Source organism: Balearica regulorum, chromosome 6, assembly GCF_011004875.1.
Source record: "Balearica regulorum gibbericeps isolate bBalReg1 chromosome 6, bBalReg1.pri, whole genome shotgun sequence".
NCBI classification, from domain to species: Eukaryota; Metazoa; Chordata; class Aves; order Gruiformes; family Gruidae; genus Balearica; species Balearica regulorum.
In genome coordinates, this window is record NC_046189.1 from 20438620 (window position 1) to 20466219 (window position 27600).

Sequence of the window (27600 nt, forward strand, 5' to 3'; positions counted from 1 at the left end):
GCTAGAAGGTTCCTCCCAGTACATTTTAACTTGGGAGGTATCCCAAAAAGCATACTGTAGAAACATTACTGGAAACCATGAGCCTTTATTGTCAATGCATTCTGGAAAATTGTGTAGAATTTGGCAGCTGTTTTCTCCCCAACAGCAGCTCTACGATTTGTGTCGTGCTGGACCCTGCGGGACAGCGAGGGGCTGAAGGATGGACAGGAATGGAGGAGGCAGCCCAGCCCTTTGGACTTGCACACATGCAGAGCTGGAAAGCAGGATGCATGAGGAATATGGGCCATGAAATGAAAGGGAAAAATGTAGTGTGGGCCTTACGAGAAACTCATATGATTTGGCACAATCTGAACAGAGGGAGATTACAGAGCGACACTACGCCTCAGCCAGCAACTCACTCTAAGTACTACATAAGTCCAAAATACAGAAATAATTAAACAGCCATATCATGGACTGAATCAAAAATTAACAAATCCTTCTTTTTTCAGGATGTAACTTAAAGTTGGATGCACACTAAGGGAAAGTAAAAAAAAAAAAGTAGAAAAAACCCCGCCAAACAAGTGAAAGCATAAAAGACATCCAAGCTGTTATGAGACTTCTGTAATTGTTACCTTTAAGCCCTTTCCAGCCAGAAGCAGGACACGACGGGCCAATTGACAAGCTTGACGAAGTCCTTGAATCTGATCTTCATTCTTAATTTCTATGTCGTCTCCCCAGTCTGGTATAATGCCTGTCGTCACATAGTCTGGCTTCTTTATGTGCTTGGAGAAAAAGGATTGAAAATGAAGATCAGAAAACTGAGCACGACAATGGGATCATTTTCTCAGATACTGCCTCCTGCTTCATGGCAGCTTGCCCTTTCTGTCGTAGTATCGACCTTCCTAAGCCATCAGGGCAAACCCTCAAGGCTGCCTCAGTATTTCTTCCACTGCCCTTTTGAACTTAACATTGCCTGTTACTACTGACTTATACAGTCTGTTAACCTTCCAGTGCTGAAACCCCAGATACCGCAGCCAACTTCCAGCACAGACAGTCGCAAGTTTTTTAAAACTGTGAGAAAGAGACTTAAAAACTCTTTACTTTCTTTTGCAGAGAGGCACATTTTCTGCGAAAGGCATCTAAACACTGGAACTGACAGGACAAACATACAGAATTAGGCTCAAATATAAAACTGATCAAATCCTTAGTTTCTCACTCAGACCAAACTCCTGTTAACTTCCATGAGATTGTTTTTTGACTAAGAACCTTAAGATTTAACTTACTTTAATTTAGAGTTTTTACTTGTTAATCTAGTTCATATGCTGCCCATCTATAATAGGTATCCCAAGGGTATCCCAATTCACTGTGTCAAGGAAAGCGTAACAAACTTTTTTTTTGCACAGAAAGTTTCAGCCATCATATAGAGATGAAATTTCACTTTGATTTTTTTAAATCCACAATTTCTTGACAAGTATATGAACACAACAAATGAATAATAACAGTAACATCTTGCACAGAGGTGGAAATGTGCTTTCTCTTGGAGGGTCACGGGCTGTTTCACTGGCTGGGGAAGATTCCCTTCACTCACCACAGCCAGGCTGACTCTTTGCCATGTTGGCCATGGGGCAAGTTTCGCACTGACTTCACAAAATACAGACTCAAGCTGGCAGGCAAAAAAGTGGGCACTTCGGCTGTACACAAGGCCACACAACATCAGGGTGTAGGAGTAGAGTGATGCAACCAATTAGCTCTAGTGGGACTTTAAAAAGGAAGACTATTGTTACTTCTATGCGTATTTCATTCCTAGTCTGATAAAAAGTGAAACTATCTTTAGTGGATTCAAGTCAACAGAATTTCAGATTTACATTTTGTTCAAATTAATGGCATATCAACCCTAACAACATCCTATTGCAGCAGTTTGGGACTTAATTTAGAAGGAAAAAGAAAAGATAAATTGCTGTATTAGCAAGTCCATACACAGCAGCACCCTTGCTTTCCCCTTGGAGGGCACTTATCTAGTAATTGCTGAGACCTGACTCTGCTGACCTGCAAGATCTGTTAAGGGAGAAGCCCAATGGAGTGAACATACAAGTCTATATATACAGTTTCACCCCAACATCTGGAAAAAAAACATGTTATTTCAATGCGATTTCTGGCATACTCTGTATAAAGTGATAACTTTGCCCTCGAGTTTTCAGAGTTGAAGAACGTCAACAGTCTAAGAACTCTGATCTCTGAAGACAACTTTTCAGTATGACAATATATTTCTCCCTCTATCCTACAAGAAGCCTCTAAATACAGGAAGAAAAAGTTTGTAAGTTCTACAATATTTAAACCTTTGAAAACATACAAAACATGTAACTATGTTCTCCCTGCACACAGAGCTTCCACAGCCTCTGAGGTGTAAGAGCCCTACGTCCAGCATCCTTATCTGCTTTCCTATCTAACAACTCCACAGTTGGACTTGATGATCTTAGAAGTCTTTTCCAACCTTAAAGATTCTATGATTCTAACTTTTTAGTATTTCTGGCCCATGAAAATACTCTATATTTTGCATAAGAAATCTATAATAAAATGAAATATAAAAATAAAAAAAGTACTAATACACATCCTGAAAAGCACTGTTTGGAAAGGGTAGTTTGGTTTTCTTTTGGCTAAAGGAAAGATACTAAATGGTTAATCTGTAAGTTGTAATTAAATGGGGAAAAAAAGAAAAAAAAAAAAGGAAACCAGAAGTGGAACACATGTTAAAATTGCATGAAAAAGTGCCTTTTGGCTCTAAAATATGTTGCAAGAAAAAAAACCACTCAGGCACAGTAAAGACAAGTTTAGAACGTGCAGTGGGGTTGTGGGAGAGCTACCAGCAGGTTTTCTTCCAAAAGCTGACATAACCAATTAACAAAGCCTTCAGCAAAATATAAACGTTTTTATAATTAGCTTGCTAAAGATTTATACAGAAAAGGACTTGGATGATCATGAATGATTCCTACTGACTTCTGGTAGGACCATCTATAATTGTCCAAAATGAGAATCTGGACCCAGAAGTGTTAAGTGTTGGCAGATGTTTATAATATTCCACGTTTATACTACCCTAACTGAACAAGCCCCAGGTTTAAACTCCCTAATAACTAGATACACCACTGTGTTTAACATGGTAGGCAGCTGAAAACTTCTCTCACCAGTGCTCCTATTTCAAATACCAGACCAAGCAACAAGATGGTGACCCAAACCCCCAGCTGTTGGACAACGAATACACTCGATCATGCCTGCAGTCGAACTCTATTGACTGAAGAACAGGTTAGATAATAGAAATTGCAATACCTCAGGAACCGGGTGAGCTGGAGAAACCGTGGCTGGCCAAACTATACTGTAAGCAGTATTTCTTTGTCCCAGAAAAAAGAAGCATCTTCGCTGCTGATTGCTTGACTGCCTGTGCAGGTAGATATGATTGCACGAAGAAAAGATTACATGGCCAGTCATAGAACCTGTTAACAGAAAAGTTAAAAATGGTTAACATTTTTTTCTACTACCACATTACAAAATGGAAAGTATGCAAGAAGAAGGGCATCATGTCAAACAAACCACAGAACTCATGTAGTACCCAAGGGTAGTTCAAATTGTCCAAACTTGTAGCGTTAGAGAAAGAGCATTAACACCAAGAAGCAATACAATAAAAAATCTCCCCAAACAATACTTCAGAGTGTTATAAAATACCAGATCTGTTTTGGTTCGATGCATTAAAAAGTAACGTGGGTAAAGTCCCCCCAAAGTTTACAGACAGGAGTGACGCTCCTACCGGCCCCTGCTCAGAGCAATTTGCACAGCTATGAGCTGCACTGTTCAAGGTTTGGGGAAACAGTGAATAAGGGACAATAGCAAGAAAATAGGAGAGAAAAAAAATTATTTAATGTTGATTTCAGGCAATATTTTCACCTGTTTTTTTTGCAGAATTGGTCATAGATTTGAGCATAACCAAGTTAATGTCGGTCTTATCATTTGTGCCAAGACACAAGGAACGGGCTTAATTTGTCCTGCCTAGCCAGGCAACAGAACAAACCTCAAGGAATATTTTTAATCTTGACCAAAGGCAATTGAAGGGATTAAAATTTGTAACTGACTTGGAATATTCGAATCAGATTTCCATTTAATTCACATGGGAATTCAGGATGACAGCTCATCACAGTATTCATTGCTCAAACTTAGTTGTCGGGCAATGACACATTTTGCCCCCCTCAAAAAGAAAATTAAAAAGGAAAAAAAAAAAAAAAAGGGCTGTGAGGCCCAAAGGTTGTCAGCGATATCAAAACCAAAATAATGCATCACAAAAGACAACGCTAGCATCAAACCTGGGAAATATACTAAATTCAAAAGGATTATTGACACTGCCCAATTAAACCACAATTACACGTAGTGCGTATTTCCATTACTCAAACATTCTACAATCTAAACAGAGGGTTTTTTTGAAACATAAGTTTCACATAATAGTTAATCTGCTTCTGAAAAATGTCATACGTATACAAACACAAGAGCAATCTTTTGTGGCAAGTAACCCATATTATGAATAATTACTCTTTAGTAAAAAGGAAGGTTTCTTTGTTTTAATAGAAGTAACTAAACATTTTTATATCACAGAAATTAAGAAATTAATCTATTGCATATTTTGTAACTATGTAAAAATTATTTTTTTCTTAGAAGAAGCATTTTTTCCAGATCAGTATGTTTTTATTTTATTGTACCTTCCTTCCTTCCTTTATCATTTATGCATTTACCATGTCCAGATGCAGAAATTATCCTTCCACATGCACACTTGGCTTCACAGACAGCCCTTTTACAGCACTGCATGATATACAGGAGATTCAAGTTATGCACCTTTTTTGGAGCTCTGAAACGAATGAAATAGTCGCATGTGGTTTGCTTTAGAAGTGTTCCTGACGGTCTCTTTGCACACTGATCAGTGCTACGTTTAGTTACCGGTATCTGAGAGGTTATAGAGACTTTTACTCAATGCAAGAAAATTTTTACTGTTTTTTTTTAAATTGTTGGTAAGTAACAAGGTAGACTTGGAGAGTGAGGCTCAGATCAAGTTCTCAGTATAACCTAGGAAGCCCCATGGAAGTTGTCTGCTTCAAAAGGGAAGAGAGTGTTTACATGGAAGCGGAGCTGCCCAGTTAACAGACGACTGGATTGGTTTGGTGGTGTTTCAATTATAATTGAATCAACGACCTCATAATCTACTGCTTTCCTACAGTCTCCTTCACAAGAAAAAAATCATTGTCCAATTAAAAAAAAAAAAAAAAAAAAGTAAAATCCAAGCCATCTAACTTGCACAACGTATTAATTGCATCCAAAGAGCCCAGGGCATCCTACAAACTCCCTGGCTGGTTTGTACCCGTTTCTGGAAGCCGGAAGCACAGAATCTGCTGAGGCAGCAACTTTTGGTTGTTTTGTAACTAGCAATCAGTCCGCCAGCGTAAGCTAAGGTAGCTCTTTTATAGACTGCAGTGGAAGTACCTTGCTTTTATCACAGCTGAAGGTGTTCTAAATATATTGAAAACCCACGCTCACTGATGTGGTCAGCTACAGTCCATGCGGACATCAATATGTGAACGTGTATTTCAAATGCTCGCATGCTGCTCGGGCACCTTATTTACTCCATAAAAGTTTAATTGGGGAAGAAATGGTGCAAGTGTGTTTGTCAATTACTCAACAATAACAGTCCCAAATGTTCCAAATACACACTCTTAAATACATTAAACCAGTTTCTATTCACGGGTGCATGCCTATCAACTATCCCACATTCAGAAAGGATACCTTTTTATTTGGAATGAAATTTTTACCTCTATTCTCCCAAAGATACACTGTAAGTGTTGTCACAAGATAACAGGATAATAAGGTACTGTAGTTTGATTTTATTCTACTAACTACTCATTATAAACCAGACACACATAAAAATATCTACTACTTGAACAGGTGAAATGCGACAACCAAATAAATATCACCATAGTATAATACAGCTCCTAAAATACATCACAAGAATTATAAACACAGGACAACTAAACCTTTATTTGAAATATAAAAAATTACATCAGAAAATATTCTCCTACAAAGGAAAAATAAAATGAAATAAAGTGGCATTAAAATGTAATGAAGTTACTGTTTGATAATGAAAATCTGGACTCCATCCACACACTTCCTTCCTTAAGAAGGCCTTCCTAATGTCTCCGCAGCTCCTTTTATTTTTTGAGCTCCCATATTCACAGCTAATTTGATATAGCAACATCATCAATCACCGGAGACAGGAACAACTGGCTGTATTCTCCAAGTCTGGCTCAGATATTCCCTCCTCCCCACCCCTTACACCTATCAAGGCTTTTCTCAGTGCCTTATTTACTTCTGCAACGCTGGCGCTCAAGCACATCCTTTCTGTTAAGCTTTCGGTGTATATTAATTACTGCAAGATAGCTCATAAATGTGGGATTTTTGCAGCTTCCAGTGGAAGCTGCAGCCGTCGGAAGGAGCCCAGAGTTCGAAGCTGGGTAGCCTTATAACACACCAGCACAGCGAGGATGCAAAGTTGACCCTTTACGTGTTTCTTCTCTCCCCCAACAGTAAGGCTACATCACTTGCCACAAATAACAGAATATTTACTATCATCAGCTGCAATAAGGAGAATTATTACCACTGTTACTGAATCACATCAGCAGATACGATGTACCAAGCACAGAAAATTAGACACAACTGCTCCTCTAACTCGACAGTGAATCACACTGTGTGCACACTGTATGCATGCATGTCCTGCCGGAGCCGCTGGATTCCTCAGCATACCTTAATTTGTATTAATAATATAAATATGCACTGAGAGCTTTTGCGAATTACCAGATGAATTTATCTTGTGTGGAAATTACCTTTTCTTTTTCTTTTAAACGAGTCAGCCAAAGGGGCTGAATACAGAATTCGAGTATCATGATGGGTGGGAGCATTTTAAGTGACTGATTTTGCAGCACAATGTGCCCTATATTTATTAGCCTTTTACTCTAGGTCTATTTTAATTGTTATCTGTTCATGCATGCTACACTATCTAATGAAATGCTCCCATTTCACTCAGAGTAGAGAGTTTTTTATGTGTATCTCTATTAATGACCTTTAATTAAGTTGATTTTAGTAATTTAAATGTGATTTTCCTCTGGTCAGGAAGTATTTTTAAAGGGATATGTTAGAAATGAACTCTCACATAAGCCTTTTTCTAATGCTTCTTGTTTAACAGTTACAGCAATTTATCAGCTATGCTTTCAATGAACGAGGTGTGGGGTAGCCATGCAAAAAACTGTTCATCTATATAATTCATCAAATGTGACTGTTAGCAACCATTTTTTGGTATTTATTTATGAAAGATTTCAAATTCCCAATCAATTAGCAAAAATGTTACCAAAGGATAAACTTCACGACAGTTCTAAGTTCTAAATACACGGGTACATCTTAAAAGAGCCAAAAATAAATTTAACATATTTTAGAGTAATTTAGTCATAGTATCAACGGAAGCACAGTACCAAAATTATTTAGGATTACAAGAATTAACATCCAACTGATTTAGGAAATAAAATCAACTTGCTCTTGATAAAGTAAATCTTACTTCATATATATGAACAATTAACAACATCAAAAGCATTGTTCAGATAACTCATTTTTAAATATGTGATTCTATATATATTTTTTAAACTTAAAGAAAGAATGATTGTGGAGATTTTCCTAGTATATATGCGTTTGAGGGTAAAACACTAGAAATTTTTAATTTGGCTTCTCAGGTCATTTTAATATTATATCATATTTTTGCTTCTTGGGCAAATATTAATTTTGCTGAAACTTCAGAGGAATAAAGTTTAAAGTGAGGTACTAAAAATCAGTATGAGTAATAATATGTGAAATCCAACCAATGCAACTAGGTAAGAATATATAGCTTTTTACTGTTAATTACCAAATGTTCCAAATTTTCAATCGAATATAATGGCTGTACTTTGAAAGATCTTTACTTGTCATTGTAATTTTAACCGTCTTAATATAACACTGATTTTGTAATCCCCGTGTTGCAAAGGTATGTCCAGGCTTCAAAAATAGGATGGGAAAGATTAAAGGTTCTCTCCAACTCTGTGTAACCTGTGTAGCAGAAGAGCAGCTCACATTTCACAAGCAATAACCTGTGCACTTGCTAAGAAAAAAAGGGAAAAGAAAAGAAAAAAAAAGAACAACACAGGGAAATGCCTGAGGCAGAAGTTGAAACTGATTGGGCAAAGTAGAAGGACAAGAGCCCTTGAAATTAAACAAAAGCAAATTCATTCTGTTGACAGATGTTGATTACATCAAAGCCACAAAATAACTTTTTTCTGTTTCTTTTTTTTCCTTTTTTGCAACTAATACCTCCACATTTTCTGTACATTAAGGATATAACATATCTTAATCAACATAATCCAAGACATAATAATTTTTAAATTTGGTAAAAGTATATTGTAACGAGGTCTTAAGGACAGGCTTCTCCAAACAAGAGTGTATTCACATGGTCATGTCTGCATACCCGTGCTGGCACGCCATCATCAGCCCCTTACTTCCAGGGGTTAACTGCTCTGGCAGCCAAATAAAATACAGAGAGCACTGTGTAATTATGGAGACAGTCAAAGGGCAGACTCTATTTTGAAATCTATTTGCACAGACAAGGTCTTCCAATTTCGCTTACAGGAAACAAGCTGGTAAAGGGGGTCTCCTCCTCTCCAGATGCTTTCCACACTTTTTTCCCACATCAGGAAATCGTGGACATGGACACCAGGCAGCACTGTTTCCTGGATTGCAGGACTATGTCATTACAAGAAGAGCAAGTCCATGCTCGTGAGAAATACTTCCTCCTAATTGCCCATATTAGGGGAAAGCAAAACCCACAAGGACTACTGAAAATGTGACTAGTAGCAATTTGTAAACAGGACGCAGCCACAGCTGTCATGATGGTACTGGAAAAGAGAAAACAGAAATGAAAGGGTAAAAACACTCTGGTTTTAATAGCATGATTGGGGAAATGAAATATTCATCAGGATAGATGTGACTTCAGTTACAACAGCAACACGTTGGTGAAAACCTCGACAACTGCACGCTTATGACTGTACCCTGATAAACTGAAACATAGACCAGTATCTTGCAAACATTATATTCTAATTGGCATTGTTTTATTTAATTATTGAAATTAACTGGAAATTAATGACAAAAGTTGTTTAGTTAATAAAGGCATTAACAGAATTGCTGTTCTTGATACTCTCGTAAGAGCCAACAAAGCAAGGCAATGGCCAAACGCCGACCAACTCCAAGGGAGCAGAGTCAGCCCTTCTGCTGACAGTTCTGGGACTCCTCAATGACACTGAAAAGTCAAGTTTGGCCCCCAGGGCTGGTTATGCTCCCTGCTAATTAAAATTTTGCCCTTACTTCACGGAGAGTGGAACCAGGGAATTTGTTTGCTGTATGCTAATACAAATTACTTTTTTAATTGGGTGCAAATTTATAAACTATATAGAATCATATTCTTGTTTGGATTTACTTATTATGACTTAGTCTAGACCAGCACACTAAAATGATGAATCAGTGCCTTCTGGAATAGTGCTGTTCTCCTAATTCACTATTCAGTCAAACTTAGAGCCAACAAAATAGCTGTTCTACAAGTTGGTAAACTGGGAAACCACAGAGAATCAGAACCTCTTCTATTTACAGGAAGGATGACAGCCTAAGGGTACTTCATCCCAATAATAACAACATTCAAGTAATGGTGCCCAGGTCATGACAAGCCATGACCCTCCCCATAGCTCCTTCAGGAAGCTGGCTCGGTGCCACCTTTTATCAGCAGCAACCAAAAGTGCAACTTTAACAAACAAGAAGAAAAGAAAAAAATAATTTTATATCCTTAAAAACCCCTTTGACCAACTGAGCAGTTGTATACGTATATACACAGAGTCACACCAAGCCAGTATAAGGAATAAATTCACTGACTCAGTAAAATTCTGGCATTATTAAACAGCACTTCCTCATTTTACTATAGGGTATTAAATAATATAGAGTACCATCTAAGTATAACTGAATGACATTCATTCATATACCAAAGGAAATTAATTGTCTATTACAGAAAATGGGACTGGGCTGTACAGGCTTAACTTTGGGAAGAGAGCATTATAGCTCTCCAATAGAGCCTTCCATCCCAGTGTTATTTCTACTACATTTTCTCTCTCTGATAGAATAACACAAGTAGAAAATAAAAAGAAAGTGTTGCCTAAAGCAGTATCACAGCAAAATGAAAGAAGTCAGGTACAAAAGCTGAACAAAGCAATATTAAGAGTTTCACACACAGTTAATATCAGGGGAATTTAGGCTCCAGATCACAGCATCTGGCAAGTTTCAACTTCTGTGACTAGCAGGAGAAACATTCCTCTTATGTTACTGCATTCCTGTATTGAGTAAATTAATTTATCATAAAGTGAATAAATTAGAATGAGAAACATATCCACTCAGGTTTGCATATTTAAATACATCTTTCAATCACTTTCTATCTATCTTTAGGTTTTTTTAAAAGATCAAGGAAATTACTTCTGCTTGAAAGATTGGTTATTGTATTCATTATTTTGATTTTGTAGGGAAGCAACAACTGTTGGAACAAGTTACTTAGTTTAAAAAATAGCAGTTGTTTCAGACTAAAATAATAAGCTACTCAAATAATCCTTACACACACACACACAATACCTAATTTTGTTGTTAATACGCACCCACCCACAGCTTTAACATTCATTGAATCCTACTGGGATAAAATCTTTTCAGGTGGTCTGTATAACAACCATTTTTCAACTGGCATGTTTATGTCCTATGTGTACGTCTGATACAGCGTTAAATATTAAAAATAAATCCTACTTTAAACTGTTAAATTTCCACCTGAAAAGGAAAAAACATGTCTGAATCACCACAAAAAACGTTTCCCACAGAAACCCTTTCAGTGGGTGAGCAACGCTGCTGAAATAAAAGTAATCTTTGCGTAGAAAATTTAGGAGTACTCCTGAGTGTTGTATCAGGATTTTCTGCATAGCTTGAGACATGGGAAGAGAATGGGCAGTCATGAGTCTTTTCCCTGCACAAAATATAAGACTCATTGCAATAATTATTTTCAATGCACCTGCAGCTGAATCTCTAAGGATACAAAATGATTCCTGAATCGTAAGCCAGTCTTATCTCAAAATTTTAGAAAAAGTGTACACTGCTAGTGATTTTGGGACGAATACCTTAATAAAATAAGATTACATTACTACTAATTTGGTAAAAATGACAGCCAGCAGTGTTTCTTGCCTTGTATTAAATGTTGTTAATCACTTGTATTGTCCTGTTCGCACATGAAAACAAGTTATATTAGGACAGCAAGTCTTTACTGAAAAAACACGTATGTTTCTGTCGCCAGAGCGAAGAGTGTAAGGTTGGGGAATTATATCCTGTAACCCGGACTTCAAGCAGAGAAGTGTAAGAGTTTACAGCTGTTTCTACTAAACTGTTGCGGTGGTGGTGCAAACAAGCTCTTACTCTTTTTTTCAAGAAGATGTTCGGCACAGGGAAGATGTTCCAATCAAGAGCTCGCTGCAGATAACTTGTAGCATCCTTATTAAAAATTTATTTTTAAACCTGTCAGTCATTAGTATGTACTATTAATGCATAACTTGGAAGCTTATTCATAAATATGCGACATTTGGGTCACTGAATGAATTATAATGATAGGATTATGGATCAAATTTGGAAGAGTACAGCATAATGTTTGGGAGCTGTTTTCTTTTTTTTTTTTTTTAAATACCTTTCACTTAACTCCTTGCTTAACATTTACAAAGACCTCTTTCTTATCATAAAAGTCCCTGTTTGATAAACAGTGATACAGGAAGAAGTTGTTTACCTTTTCAGAAGTACCAACATACATCACTTATGACAAAAAACCCCAAGCACTCCATAAGAAATGCTCAATCACTGTCAATCATATGCACTAAAATATACATAAACCAAAGCATGTGGTGTGAACTATATTAGATTCAAACTGAACACAGAATTACAACTATAACAAACAAAAAACAAATAATTACAAGTGACTCATAGGCCTATTTACACATCTCACCAAACTGCTGGAAAGGCAGGTAACCATAGAAACCTGACAGCCTAAATTCAGTACTTTAAAATTTGTATTTAGTTTAAAATGCTGAAAATGATGTTTCTATTTGACAAAAATCCATATTTTAAAAGGCTTCAGTTTTTGCTTTGGTACTTAAATAAATGCTTAAAATTATTTCATCTCTCTGTTACTAATAATTTGCCTTTTAGATGTGGTTTTATCCAAGTAAAGATTACAGTTTATTCTTTGTAATATAAAATGTCAATACATTGTAATACTGCAAATTAATATTTCTAACATTTCTTTAATGATCGAAGTTAAATAATGATATAAAACAAAGACTACTGCATTACTATTAAATGTTTTGCATATAGACTTTTCTAAGCTGCACACTAGCAAAAACAACAACAAAAAAAGATTACTCAAATTAACTGTTAAAGCTGAAATGCTAATAGCCTTTTCAACTTATAGTTCTTTTTCACTGACAATTACAATTTGCATGGCTTAAAATTTAATACTATGATTAGTACTAATGTCCTATATTTTACTTCATAATCTAAATGAGTAAAATATTATTTTTGTAGTTCATGGCTCTTATACTTAAGCTGTAATGTTCAGTGTGTATTTCATTATGCAGATGAGCAATGGCTGTCGTCTAACATGATTTAAATGGGTCAACAGTATTTTCCTATTCACATTAATCACCCTGACAGCGACCAAAAGAGGAAAAAAAAAAAAAAAAAAAAGCGCCTTGAAAACTAACCTAGGAAACCTCTTTTTATCACTGACTCTTCCTGCTAGTCAAACAACAGCAAACACAGGCGACAGGAGACGGGAGCCTTGCAAACCAGGGAGCCAAGGCTGGGCGCTGCTCCTCTTGCCGGTGCACAGCTCTCGATACAGCCAGTGCCGGCAGCGGGCAGCACCCCTGGGCTGCCCGCGGCCCCGTGCCAAGAATGATTCTCGTCCCGCCAAGTTCAATGGGAGCTTGTGTGTTGACAAACTGAGCAAATTTGAATCGGCAAAATTCGTTCTTGGCACGGGGACACGCAACTGCACTGAATGCAAAGGCGTGCTGCCCGCTGACGCTGCGCTGGCAGCTGGACTGTTCTTGCGTAAATACACTTGTCGGAAAACTCCCACTAAAGTCAAAGGACACAGGATCAGGCCATTTATTGCCAATTGTTTATAAAACACATTAAAATTAAGGGCTCTATTCTCAAGCCATGTAACCATCATCTATGGCCCATTTCATATACAGCAGATTGGAAATAAAATGGTAATTTATAAACAACATAGTGCTTCTGCAGAAAGGGGAGCTGCTCTAATAAATGCAAAAGGTAAAGAAAGTAAGTACAAAACAGGCAGAAAGTAACAGGAGGAGCAGCTGCCAAACATTCAGACTAATTTATTCAATTAATACAAAATCAGGATTATAAAAAAGAACTGATCAAAATTCCCTCAAACACAAAGTACTGACATGGCACAAAATCTCTAAAGGCAGAGATGACACGTTTGATTATATTACGGCGTAACAGAGCCAGCAGAGCTTGCCTGGGAAACCCTGCCCTGTCCATACCACAGGCCAGATCCTGCTGGACAACACACGGGACGTCCGAGCTTCTCGGAGACGTGATATGAAGGCTGTAAGGCCCCAGGCAGGCGGGCAGTGGGACTCCTTACCTCCTCCCTTATTGCGGCTGGACAGTGGCTTTACCAGAGATCACTCTCTGCATCCATCCCTATTTAGACACGCTGATATCTGCACAGACATTGATATTTCAGTTTATTTTGCAGTAACAAAAACTTAAACCCCTGAAACTTTGGCTACCATTGAAAGTAGTTGTAATTTGCTAAACAGGTGTCAGTGATACAGCACACATAACATCTCTTCTCCAGAAGCTATGTTGGCCACTCACTTGCCAATGCAATCCCAAATTTCTGATTTTGAGATATGAAAACCAAAAATATGGCTTGGGGACTGGCTATCAGCTTTCTCTGACAGCCTTCACTGTGCTTCCTCTTCCAATCCATGGTTGTAAATGCAGAGGAGTAGGAACTGAGCTTCAGCTTTTAAAGTAAACTAATCTACATATGGCAAAGCAGGAGGTTTCCAACTATTCCAACCTCACAAGACTTCATTTGCAACCCTCATGCCCTGGACCAGTGTTTCACCAGTACCTAATAAACATCTGGGTACAGCAGGCACCTTAACTGGATGCAGTAACTGTTCAGTGCAAAGAGCTAAGGCATCCGTGGGCACTGACCTGGTGGCTGATTTAACAATAAATTAAACAATAACCACCACCATGAAGACTAAGGTTCAGTCTTCATCATGACCTTTTCTAGGTTTCCAGAACATGGAGGAGAGGTCAGCATATTTCATGGTGTGACAACCCACATTCAGGTCAGTATCTGGCACACTCATTTCCCCTCTGCCCTGTCCCACGTAATGCACATCAGGAGGAGTTAATACAACTGACATTCAATGTCTGTGAGCTTCTAAAGCTTGTCTTTGGGACTAGCTCCAGCCCTGCCCATCTGGCCCCTTGTTTTCTAGTGAGAAAACATCACCTTTGGATCTCAAGAGCTAGCTGGGAGCCCTGAGCGGTAAAGGAGGACCTCTGGGTTTCTCCAGTGCCCCATACCCCAGAATCAACACCCCAGCTACTGCCATGAGAGATTTCCTGGAGGAACTGCAAGCAGCTCTTGTCTTGCTAAAACAAAGAAAATAAATCACAAATTACATCAGCTGCTTAATCCCTAGAGAGGGGATCATGCTGTCCAGTTGCCCTTTAGGCAGTGCCTCTCATCTCCAAATCTTGACCTTGCTCCCAGTCACTTCTCCTGATGCACACTTCACAGGTACCAGTCACCACACAACACCTCTCTACCGCACACGGTGCTCCAAGGATGGGTATGGCAAGGCCCACGACAGCCACTCCCCACGCAGGCAGACTTAACAAAAAAAGAATACTTCAGTTCTAAACTATCTTCACTGGGCTATTCACTCACTTTGAACATTTATTGGACTAATCCACCGTCTGATTTTCTAAGATAGTCAGAGTAAGCAAAGGGTTTTCACAAGAGGTTAGGTCTCCGACTCCTTTTTCTAGACTGAAAAGGAATTACACAGCTCTTCTCTGCACAGATAGTAAATCTAAAAGAAGCTACAAACGTTTTGCTTTCCATAAGATGACAATAATCTAACTTGCCAGATAAACACGACAGGCATTTCTTCAGAGCAGGCTTAGCTACCTTGTCTGCAAAGCTGGGCAACAATCCACGAAATTCCCCAGAGGGACATCCCACTTAACCAATTACTAATTTGCAAACTCAACTCAGAACTTTTAGATTGGCTTGCGTGATTTGTCAAACATCCACCTCAGCCGTCTTTTTTTTTGTCGTTGTTGTTACAGGCTTGTGGTTTAAATACACTGATTTGCAATAGTATTGCCCACTGGAGACACAGACCAGTGTGGGCAGCAACCTGAGCCCACAGCTGGATCTCCCAGTTGCTCTGACAGGAGCCAGCTGCTTGCAAGTGAGGAAAAATTTCAACCAGAACACAGGTCACTCATGTTTATTTGGAGCTTTGGTTAGATAGAGCTCCAGAGCCAGAACTGACACAAGAGACAAAATTTGTAAAGATAATTGCATAAAAAGAAAAAAAAAAATTGCAAAGGTTTCCCAATCAATTTGATACAGAAAAAGAGCATTTTTAATTCTAAGTAAAATTTAACATGACTGGAAGAGAAGGCTGCAGAGCTGTCTGTGTGTCATGCAAGAGACAGGCACATATTGCATTCCTCATGGGGAGGACTGAAAAAACAAATAAAAAATGGGCTAGTAGTAAAGCCATTCATGTGGCAAGAAGTACAGATCAGTGCTATTAAGAAGGGCCAGTGATCCTGGCAGGCCCCGGTGATAGTCAAACACTGTCAAGACGGGTTTGCACTAAACTTGCAGATCTGCATGGGGAAACATTGATGTCTCAATTTTACTGGTGATTTCACCTGCAAAGGCACTATTTTTCTCATTAAAAATCAGATCAGTTAAGTTGTTCTTTAAACCTCTATCCAGATGTGATGCATGATGAGTCATAAATTATTCTGAGAATTATAAAACAGAGTATAAAAGCCTCAAGTCTGGAGCAAGCGCTGGTGCTCCCACAACTTTCTGCAGAAGCCCAGCTGGAGAACCAGGCACCTTCTGTGTTTGACTTGTATCTTCGGTCTGTCTCTTGGAAGACTTTGGTCTAATGCCTGGATAAATTCTGAGTGAGAAGCTTTGGCTGTAAAATATATGAAAGATGTGATAACAGAAGTTATGTGTATTGACAAAATCATAGCCGAGACATGTACGGAAGGAGGTCTCAACTCCTTTTGATTCTAAAGTCACCCCCAAATCAGCAAATTCAGTCAATTATGAGCTAAGAATCCTGCTGCATATTTTAATCATGGAAAACGTGAAGTTCATCTAAATCCACCTGCATGGCCTGCTGCAAAGTGATGCGACTGTGAATTCAAATTTTATGGCCCTGGCCACAACTTCATAAACATCAGGGGTCCCAATTCGCATTCACTGAGCAAATGGCTACTGTGTAGTGGACTCTGACTTGGCTGCTCCGGCTGCAACAGCAGAGTCAGCAGAAGCAACGTGTCCGCGCCTCTGCTGTGCCTGCTTGCAGCGCAATGTGTCGGTAGTTCATCATCGCCACTTGTCACACCAGAGGGGACAGGAGAGAAGCAATGCCTTTATCTCAGTCACCCCAAAAGATTATTTTCAGCTGGCTGAACGTCCAGATGGCAGCCTCCCACCAATCCATTTCCAACCTCCAGCTGGGTCCCACAGCAGGGGATACTGTTGCAGCAAAAGCTGCCAAAGTTTGTCTACCAGTTACCTTATTCTACACCTGATTTTGTGAAACAGTTTTTTAAAAAAGAGTTATTTGGACAAAATAGACCCCAAATGAACAAAAGCAAGACTGTCTTCATCAAGCAGCTTTTAGAAACAGCTACTTCTCCTGCAGTCTTTGGATTGTTCCGCAATTAAAGTTTTGCCAGAAAACACGTAGTAGTTAAAGAGAGTACTCTACAACCCAAAACTCCTAGACAATGTAACAATACTTTTCAGAAGAACACTGGTAGAGAGCTACACCAGCAAAATAAATCTTGCTGGTACAACTTGATCTTCTTGAGGAACCCATTTAGGCTTTCCCAGAAGAGAACTCTTCTCAGGAGCTGACCTTCTGCTGAATTAGTAGGGTCTGCCAGAGCATGAACTAATCTATATAAACCCAGACAAGTTCTACTACTTTATTTCTTTAAAGAACATCCATTTCCTTTAAGTCCCTGTCATGAGCCATAAGAAGTATGTTAATAATAATCAGTGCAGAACAACCAGAAATAGTTCTGAGAGGTAAGACCTGCCTAGTCACCTCACAAGTGTTAGTTCAGAAAGTGCAAGGCAATAAAATTAAGCCTTGTCACCGCCTACCATTTCATCCATGATGCAAGAGTGTGACTCGATTCTCAGACCTGCACAAATGACTGTGGGCAACACCTCATCTCAGTGTCAAACCAGGATGTCTTTGCACGATGACTCTCCACTTTGTTCAGTGGAGAAGAACCTCAACTCAGCAACTCTAGATGAGTTTATAAGCACATTCAAGAGCTACAAACCCAAGCAGCATACAAGCAGATCTGTAGTGACGGCGCTTCATTTTTATGGCTTGTGGAAGAAGGCTAGGAGCTCGCTGTTGCTTTCTTCCACCTCTATCTTCACCTCTATCAGAAAATCTGAGACTGAACAGTTGATGTGAGAAACAAACAATTTCTTTGTCATTTTCTTTCAATGATGTTATGCCAAGTCTGTTGATTTTCATAATTTAAAAAATACATAAGGCAGGACCTGATTTAAGTTTATGCACAACTAAACATGAAACAGATAATCTGAGAAGTGTACATGTTCCTTTATAGACCATGTGATATGCTGTAAGTATTAATGTATAAATTTAGACTGTGTTCATTACTGCAGTAGTCCTTCATGGTTCAAAATAAGCTTGATCCAAAATTGAAACATAGCTTTAAACAGTATTTTAACCATAAACACCTGAAAGTAAACATCTTTAAAATGTGAAAGTTGGAGGCTTTATATAGCTGGTTAGAGTGGCTGGTTATCATCTAAACCAGAAGGAGAACAGTGTGACTTTCAAAAACACTCATGAAAGTTTTCTCAGGCTGCACACTACGGAGTACCCCTGCCAAAAGACCTCTGAGGAGCTCTGAAGAGCCCTTTATTCCCTTTTTCTAAGGCTTCCATGCAGCAGGGCAGTTTGTTGAACACTTGGTTTCCAACATTTTCCTCTTTGTTCAGAAATTATGAAGTAAAGGGAAAGACATCTACTGATTTGGAAAGGACAAGAGCTCTAAAAGGAGAACTCCCCAGGGAATCGATCATTTAACAAAACAAACTTTCCATGCTTTTTCTTCTATGTCATAAAACATTTCCAGATTGTTTTCCATTCAAATAATGTTTTTAATATGAACTATCGTAAGAGAATTAAAAAAAATAAAAAATTCAAACTTGCCCTGTCCAGGAACATCTGTAGTAACTACCTCCGAGGAACAGCCAGTTATCATACAGAGAAAGCCCTCTGCCAATGAACAGTGCAGCTTGTAAATATTACCTTAAAAGACTTCTTCTAGATCCTTTTAAAAATATAGTAAGATAATGCAATAACTAAGACAAAATAGAGAACTCTGTCACTTCTTATCATACTAAACATAGCCAAATACTATATTTTCCTGCCTGAATTGTATCCAGTAAACTACAGGACCTTAATCTGTGGTATATGAATTTTCATGCTTACTTACTCTATCACATTTTACTCCTATAATTAAAACACGCACTATTCTGGTTATGTGACACGCGTTATGAAGTGAAGGCCACTGCACTTAAGTAATTATATATGAGTGTGAACGTTTTTAAAATGGGACATTTGTTTCTTTCACATCTCTAACCCGATGCAGTAAAGCAAGATTGGGGCCAAACTAAGTATTTTATTATCCAAGCTGGACAAACTATATGGTGCTGATACATAATAAACAAGATGCAGTTGTTTGCAACTTGTGCTTCAAGGAAATCTGGGAATTTGATGGCCACATCCAAAGACCATGAAAAGACTTTTTTAGAAAGCAAGTTCATTATCACTTTGTTTCAGGTCCCTACATGGGAGTGCGCATCGCCACTGGAGGATGCTTAGAAAAACCCATGCTCAAAAAGCTTGAAGATCACTCAACCAACAGCACATGAAGGCCTGAGGAAACCTGCGCAACGTGGCAAGAGCCACTGAGCACAAGCGGTGCAAAGAACAGGAGCTTTGGTGACAACTGTGGAGATGGACAGGTCAGGGAAAGAAAAGTTATGTCAGGCAGGTCAGACAGAAGCTGGAAATTTGGCAAAAAAAACCCCAAGACATATAGATAGGGTAAGAAATGACCAATTAAGAACAAACTCTTATTATATAATAACCTGGTTTTAAAAGTTTTGAAACAGTTCCTCTTAAAAAATCTTCTAGAGTTTGTTTTCACTGTAGGTAACACTGAAGACCAATGGTGTGACCTGAACTGCTGAACACAAAATACGAGTGACTTTTCTTAAATGGAAACTAGAATTTGACTTCATACAGTGCCTTTCATACTTAGTGTGCAACAAATTACTTTAAATACTGGCAGGCAAACAGCCATTATGCACTCAAGAGCTCATACATAATAATACTTAGCATTTTTATAGTGCTTTTCATCTTCAGAGTGCTTTACAAACAACTCATTAATCTCAACCAACGCACCTGCAAGGTAGATAAATATCTGCATTATAGGTGTAGAAAGACACAGAAAGTACAATGGCTTATCCAAGTCCACGGACACCACCAGCCCCAAAAGCCCTAGCTCCTGGCTCCTACTACCATGAAGGACCTGAACCCCATCCTGTGTTGAGATCATGCCTTCTGTTCAACCATGCAGCTGTAGAATTTGTCTTACTGTGAGAAGGGTGGTGGCAGAGTAGCAGGAGAGCCTCTTGCTCTGAAGTGGGTGATCTCCCAAGGACTGGTAGCTCCCACCAGGACCACTGATCCCAGGAAGTGGGAAGTCCATGAGACACCAGGGGGAGACTCATGACATAGGTTCTCAAACTGATTTGCCACCAAGCAGTGAGCTGAGAAAACCTCTGTGTTAGCAAAAGCCGCTGCCTCTCTCATTTATTTATTTCGTAAACTGCTGCACAGTGTCTGGGGCAGGAGATTCCTACAACAGACAATAGAAACCTCAAGCCTGTGGCCTCCAAGCACAGCCACTATGCAAGAAAACAACTTCAGCTTCACTCCTCAGGTGTCCTCTAACTATCAAAAACTTGGACAGAACTTTGTCTAGCAAGAACAGTAACTCTCCCCCTTGCTGGTGACAGATAAAAAAATCTTCATGTGAATATGCCACATGATTGTACTTTTACATTTTTGTGGTTTAAAAAGATCTGATATGATTTTTTTTCATGCTTTTTTTTTAACCCCCAGAAATACCAGGAATGTCAAACTTGGAGTAGACAAGAAGCCAAGATGTGAACTGTAATACAATACCTGTACTGTGCTACAGTAGACCTTATGCTCCCTTACCCAGAGAAAAATAATAATGAATTTTTAGTAATGACATCTTTATTTCAGATGTTTTTAGTCACTACATTTAAATAAGTAAATCTGAAAATCCTTATCTGTTCAGTCTTCCCATTCGCGATCCCAGAACTTTACAAGTTCTCCAGCCACTGTAGTTCCTCCCAGGGTAAACAGCTTATGTTTAGAAAAATAAGTCAGACAAGCTGTTACAATAACAGAAAAACAAACAATAGTTGAAGGTAAATTTTTCCACACTTTTTCTTAAGATATCAAGGAAGAAGTTCTCTCTACAAGTAATGGTATAACCTGTTAGTTGGTATCTTTTACAGGAGCAGTAAAAGATAAATGAACAACAGCAAAAATGTATGTAGCTAAAAGAGTAATTAACATGGTCTGCCTGCCTGTCCAGCCAACCTGGACATAAGAACTAGAATAGGAAGAAGCAGCTTTTAATTATTCTTCCCCACCTTAATTTTTTAAATTTACAAAAGAAAAAAACCTAACAAGGTCGCACAATCCAAAACAACATGAAGAAACAGCTCTTGATCATTAAGCAGAAACTACATGTTCCCCACATTTAGAAGAATTTTAAGATAATTATTTCATTGCTTTAAAGTGGGCTTGTGTCTGACTGCCAACTCCAAGCTTTTTTTTTTTTAAAAAAAGTCAAATTTACAACTCCTCATGAAAATAAAGCCATATAACAGCAAACTAAGAATAAAACATATAGGAAATGCAATTAAATTTAATTAGATTGAACACTAACACTCACTCTCAATCATAAAAAAAACCTAAAAACATTTTCTAAATAAAAAAATCCACCATGATAATATTCTGCAGCTAAAATAATATACAATGTTTATATAATGCAGCTTTTCTAACAGAATGAAATAAAGAGAAACATGCAAGAACAAAATTAAAATATGCAATTGTATCCACTAAACACTGGAAGCATAAAAGTGATAGTGTAGTAAAAAACCCCAACAAACCCAAACCTGATAATACTAGTGCTGCAACACTTTTTCTTTAATAACTTGTCACTTTATTTGTAAGCAGGAATCAAGAGATGTCAGAGTAACTTCTGTCGCTGCCTGTGCTCTTCCCTGCTTCTGTTTTCAGTCTAGGTTAAAAAGAATCTTTTCTCCTAATTACCAACAAACTGAAATCAGATTTCAGTGGTAGAGAGGTACACTACTCATCAGTACAAGGCGATACTACCTAAAAACAACAAAGAAAATAATAAAAGCAGGAGGCAAGGCTTGAACAGTTTTCTTTCAATTCCCTTGGGAATCCTGGTACTACGGGTCTTAGATTCCTGGGCAGAGGGGATCATGTTCATCACTTAGAGCAGCTCCTCTGGGCCTAAGTCCAGGTAGACTGCTTGTCTAAACTTGATGAAATATAGGCGCCATCAGGTAACAGTAGTGGTCAAGGAGACTCCAGAAATGTGTAACTAAAAACTAAAAAATGAAATTAAAACACTGCTGTAGCCAAACAGCCTCTTTCCACAGGATGCGATAACTGCAAAGCAGAGAGCACACAACCTACTGACTGCTCCTGGTATACTTTCTCTTGCTTTTTCACATATGTAATATCAAAGTTAGACCAAGCATACAAGTATATTTTAACAAACACTGATTTAATTAGAAATAGTTAGGAAAGAAACCACTGGGACAAATGCACACAGCCTGAACAGGCACAGCATCAAAAAAAAAAAAAACAAAAAACACGCCCTGTAACCCACTCCCCCTCCCACTTCATTACTTCAAAATATTTTCAAATTAAATTTTAATGCTAGTAAATATTGCTAGATCGACAGCACTGGGATGTGGTCCCTAGAAGTACTGCAAGCTATCCAGGGTTGGCACATCACCACGTCAAACTCTCAAAGAGAAGAAGAGGCAGCGAGTTCATCTTGCCAGAGGTGCATTTCCAAGTGCTGTAGGAATGTGGTTGTTTGGGAGCAGAGAAGGAAGGGGCGGGGGGGGGGAAGAGAGAGGAAATTATACAATCACGAATTGAGAAGATCATTGTAACTAGGGATCCTTCAGGTGGTTTTAGCACAAAAAGGCTTTTTACATACTGCATGTACAATCAATCACTACTTTGAAATCATAGTTTGCAGGGGACCAGTAGAACTGTCACTGAAGACTGCTCAAAAAGCTTTTGCTTAAATTTCCTCATGATTCACAACTGTCACAACCAGAACATCATGTCTAGTATGCCTGAATATCGTGGAAAGGAAAACCAACTTAGATGTCATGACACAGACCTCTGCTGCAGCTTTAGTACCAGAACAGGTTCAAAACCAGAAGTAGCCTGTCTTAAATGTGACTTCAGCAGAAACCCAGGTCTTCAGAGTAAAGAAAGAAAATACCATGACACTATAGAAATATTTTTGGTAGCCTCACTCTTACACTACAACTCTAGCTATACATAGAAAACCATGCACGAAATGAGGGGAAGCATGCCAGAGCAGCTCAGTTCAGTTTCCCCTGCACAGCTAGAGAACACCCACAGCACACAATTCCCAGACTTTACAGACGTGTGGTATATTGTTTCTATGTATGCCTTAAATCCAGCTTCTGGTCTACGTAGAGTAATTCAGTGCAAAAGCTTGAGTAAAAGGAATATGTTACCTCAATCTAGAAAGCTACTTCACATACGTCCACTGTTAAACTGTGTGTTAGCCTGGTAGCTTAGGAGCAGCAGGCATTAGGGTAGCCCCAGGCCCTGTTTCATCCTGCTGATACCACGCTGCCACAAGACCCTCCACAAATTACTCCCTCAGCACTACAGTTTCTCCATCCATCAGCTAGAGCTCACGATTTCAGTCCCTTCTGTCTGCCACAGCTCTGTGCTGTGAGATCTGGGAGACAAAAAAATGTTATACTATATGCTCATAGGGCATTTGATGCTGTGATTTTGGATAGCGGAGCTATCTGCTCTAAAATACAATATAATTCACAATTTGAGGTCCAGAATTTCTTAAGGGATGATTCAGTCCTTCATTCTTTCTCTTCAAATACTGTCTATTGCAGCAAACAAGCTTAGAGACCTGTGATACACTCTACCACTATTCCTGATGTTTTAAGTAATAGAACATGCAAGGACCAATAAGACAGAGACTTCACTTGCAGTTCGATCCTGTACATAGGCTCAGCAGGGTCATCTTCTGGTGTAGATTTTAAGAGCCTGTAAATTTTTTTTTAATTTAATTTAATCCCTAGAGATTGTGAAGTGGTATCCTGTATTTCATTGATTTGCTGTATGAATATAAAGGAGGTTAAATCAGTCATTTGGTTCTTTGCAGAGCAACACTAAAATTTGTGTGTTGGTTAACACTGCATTTGCGAGCCTGAAGACCTACCCCTTCAGTAAAAGATAAAGTTTGCCTTTGTGCTGCCCAAAGCCAGCACTGAACTGTGCACCTGGAATACGGATCACAGATGTGACTTTCTATTTCAGACTTTATTACACCCTATCACATGGTAGAATGTTGAACCTTTGCTTCTATACCTGAAGCCAGGTAAGGAAACACCAGACGAGGACGACAGCCTCTGGCAGGTGACGCAGAAGTTGTCCATGCAAACAGGGAGTGCTCCTTGCTCACGGACATCCCCATGTCTAACTCTGAAGACTGAGAGAGCATTGTAAAACCCACTTTGGAAACACGGCAGCATGCCAAGTCCCTGTGATGGGGCATCCCACTTTCTTGGTAGAGGCTTTCCCAGAGCTTTCTGCTATTTTCCTTCAGGGTCAGTAGCCTACACCCGCAGCTGGACACCAGCCCTTACAGTGAATCACCGCACCAGGGCAGTGAGCCACGGCAGACAGTGCAAAAGTTTCAGAGCTCTGCAATGGGAATGGAAAGAGAAAGCAGCAGATTTCTGCTTAGGAAAAGGTCCAGGTGAGCTTTAAGGAAAACTCTGCAAAATGAAAAGTGATACATGTAAAATACATTTCCAATTCAATTTTGTCTGAAGGATTACAGCTAGGCTTACCTCACTTAGCTTCTGGTATCTAAATATGTACCCGTCCAATATATTTATCAGACTAAGTACTGGCAGATATAGGACACTGCCTGGGACCGGGCCACCCAAGATACAAGGCATGCAGAGCAGAGAAAGCATTCACAAAAGGCTGAAACTAAGCACTCTTCAGGAACTTGTAATGAATTTTGTCTCTATGTGAATTTTAGTTGTAACTGCAACAGTGACGCTCCAGCACCAGGTCAATGGGCGCCTTCCTACAAAGGAGAAAAGACTTTACGTACTGGAATGAATGGCTACGTGAGTAGGCGTGGGTCAGTAAAGTTATTGATGTGGCAGAAAATGTTGAGTTTCAGCAGCTAGCCAATAGTTAAAAACACTCTGGTAATGCCTAATGTCACTCATACAGATGACTTAAATGAAACTGCAAATGAAAATGCTGCTGCTTTATAAGCTGTCCTCCTTCCTGCATCAAACCGGACTGGGGAGCTGCCAACCCCAACACAGCCATCACCACAGCGGCTGGTTTTCAGGTAGATCAACAAGCTGATCCAATTCATGCCACGGCTGGACATCTGCTAATGACTTTCCTCCGCTTAAAGGCAATCTTAGCTAAGGCTGATTGAGAAACCTAAGGTCACGGAGAAACCACACCCTACAAATCCACCCACAGCCAGAAGTGATAGGTCTTGTCAGAACAAAGGCGCTGTGTGCTGCCAACAATACATTACCTCTCAACTGAAAGAGGAGAACAATTAAACACGTTATTGAAAGGGGAATATTTTTTCCTCTTGTGCATCAAACCATGAAAGTGCATGTCTCCCCTAGAGTTACTCATTGCTGCACTGTTGAAATGGGAATAATTCTTCGTCTGCCTGATTATTTTCAAGACAGGGATGAAACTACCTTAGGATCATTTGAAAAATGTTAAAAGTGTACTACAATCAAATGGTTTGAACTTCCACCGTGCATCATTTGCAGCTGATAATGCTAATGTTAAATTCTGGAGACATGAGTCTGTCTACAAATTAATGGAAAATGTGAATTAATACTTTCTTCCAGCTAATTGCCCAGCTCATATATTGCACAGTGCAGCCAAGCATCACTTGATTTTGAAAACTCTCTAGCAAAAGTTTTCAATCACTTTTTCTCATCTGCCAAAAACCCTCAGAATTATAGGACATATTTCATTATCAGTCTGGAATACCAGGAAACATTTAGTCAAGTCTCCCCAAAACTGTTATCTGTACATGCTATGGTTAATTTTATAAAAGGCATTAGCTTCAAAGTATTGAAAGTTACCATAGGTGAGGATTAATTTTTTGAGTTGTAAATTTCTAAGTTTCTTTTTAATGGGGATGAAGAAATACTTTCAGCATTGAATATTAATAGTGCTAAGAAGATTTTTGTGATTCATTCTTAACATGAGAATAATCTCATATATGTTGATGTTTATGGTTAAATACAATTATCAATGGGCAAGCTACAACAATTTTTTAAAAAATAAATTTAACTCCTATTTCAAAACGCATAATCAAAAAGACGGAAACAGATTGATTCAGGGGCATATAGCTGTTAAAGAATCTGGCAAGCATGCTTTTATTTCAGCAAAAAAAAGAAAACTGCCTTATTTTGAGCCCTTCTTTCACTTCCTCTTAAAAATATTGAAAAATTTGTATTTCATGAGACCACGAGTGTTATCAAGGGCTGCAGACTAACAAAACGCAAGATATAGACTGTGTGTATCAAAAATACTGCTTGGTAAAAGATTCAGTGAAGTTTTTACAGATAAATGAAGAGACAGGAGTCCTGTATGAGACAGTCATTAATGCTCCACCTTCTAACTCAAATTCACTCAGTTTCTTAGGTTTGGTTGAATGCTTCATGTCAACTCCAATTCCAATGTGGGAGTGAAAAAAAAAAAACAGGTTCCCATCTGGATAGAATGCACAAACTGGCTAAATATCCATAATGATAAAGATCAACTCCAAATTAAGGTTAAGGTAATGAAAATTACATGTCCCTAATATACAGTTCAGTACCTTATTTTTCACAGGGGTGTCTCATGAAACAAAGCTGACCACACGTGTTTGATGAATTCTGGATAATGAATAAATATTTCATGAATAAAAGTAAAAGAAATATAAAAGGAAAGGAAACCAAGCACACTGGGGGAAGGATGCCTCAACTCAGTTGTGATACTGGCTCTGCTAACTATTCAGAAAGCGGCTAAATTCTCTGTAGTAGGCTGTGTGGGTGAGGAGGTGACATGCTGGCAAGTCCAGGGTCCCGCCTATGGAAGAAGTGGGTTAACAATGGCAGTAGGAGACCAGAAACTGCTGCAAAACAGATTCCCAGAGAGTGAAGACAGTCCTCTCCCCTTGCAGGTGGTGGAATCTGCAACAGTTTTGGAGAGATATTATTCAGTAAGGTAACTGATTTGATCTTGACCATGTTTCTGGAAATCAAAAAGCCATGGAAATGGAGATTTGAAGATAGTTACAGCAGGCACTTTATTTATTTATTTAACTACCTCCCAGCTGGAGACTCCACAGCACGCTTCTCTACATCGACATGCAGAATTCAACATATAATGGTAGTTTAGAAGTTGACTACCAGTTTAACCATCCTAAATGACAAAGCCATGTCTGACCACAAAGAAAAACACTATGTAAAATTACATATATGCACTTTATCTAAAGGACATAAACCAAATCACTTCATATTGCCCCAGTCACTCACCACATCTTCTATTAGTCCACTCTCTGCAGGGTCTGAACTAATATTTCTAACTTCTGTAATGC

The 27600-nt window shown here is 38.8% G+C and overlaps 1 protein-coding gene across 3 annotated transcripts in view; it reads right to left on the minus strand.

Annotated features, from left to right (window-relative positions):
• METAP1D (methionyl aminopeptidase type 1D, mitochondrial) overlaps window positions 1-27600 on the minus strand; it is a 49785-nt gene that overhangs the window by 18507 nt on the left and 3678 nt on the right. For 2 of the 3 annotated variants that reach the window (XM_075756661.1, XM_075756662.1), the window contains exons 2-3: window positions 3301-3464; window positions 612-761 (exon numbers count right to left, since the gene is read on the minus strand). In XM_075756661.1, coding sequence (XP_075612776.1) covers window positions 612-761; window positions 3301-3464 — 314 coding nt within the window. Of the gene's footprint in view, window positions 1-611; window positions 762-3300; window positions 3465-8704; window positions 8839-27600 lie in introns of those variants that run through there. The other variant, XM_075756660.1, reaches the window with a different exon arrangement.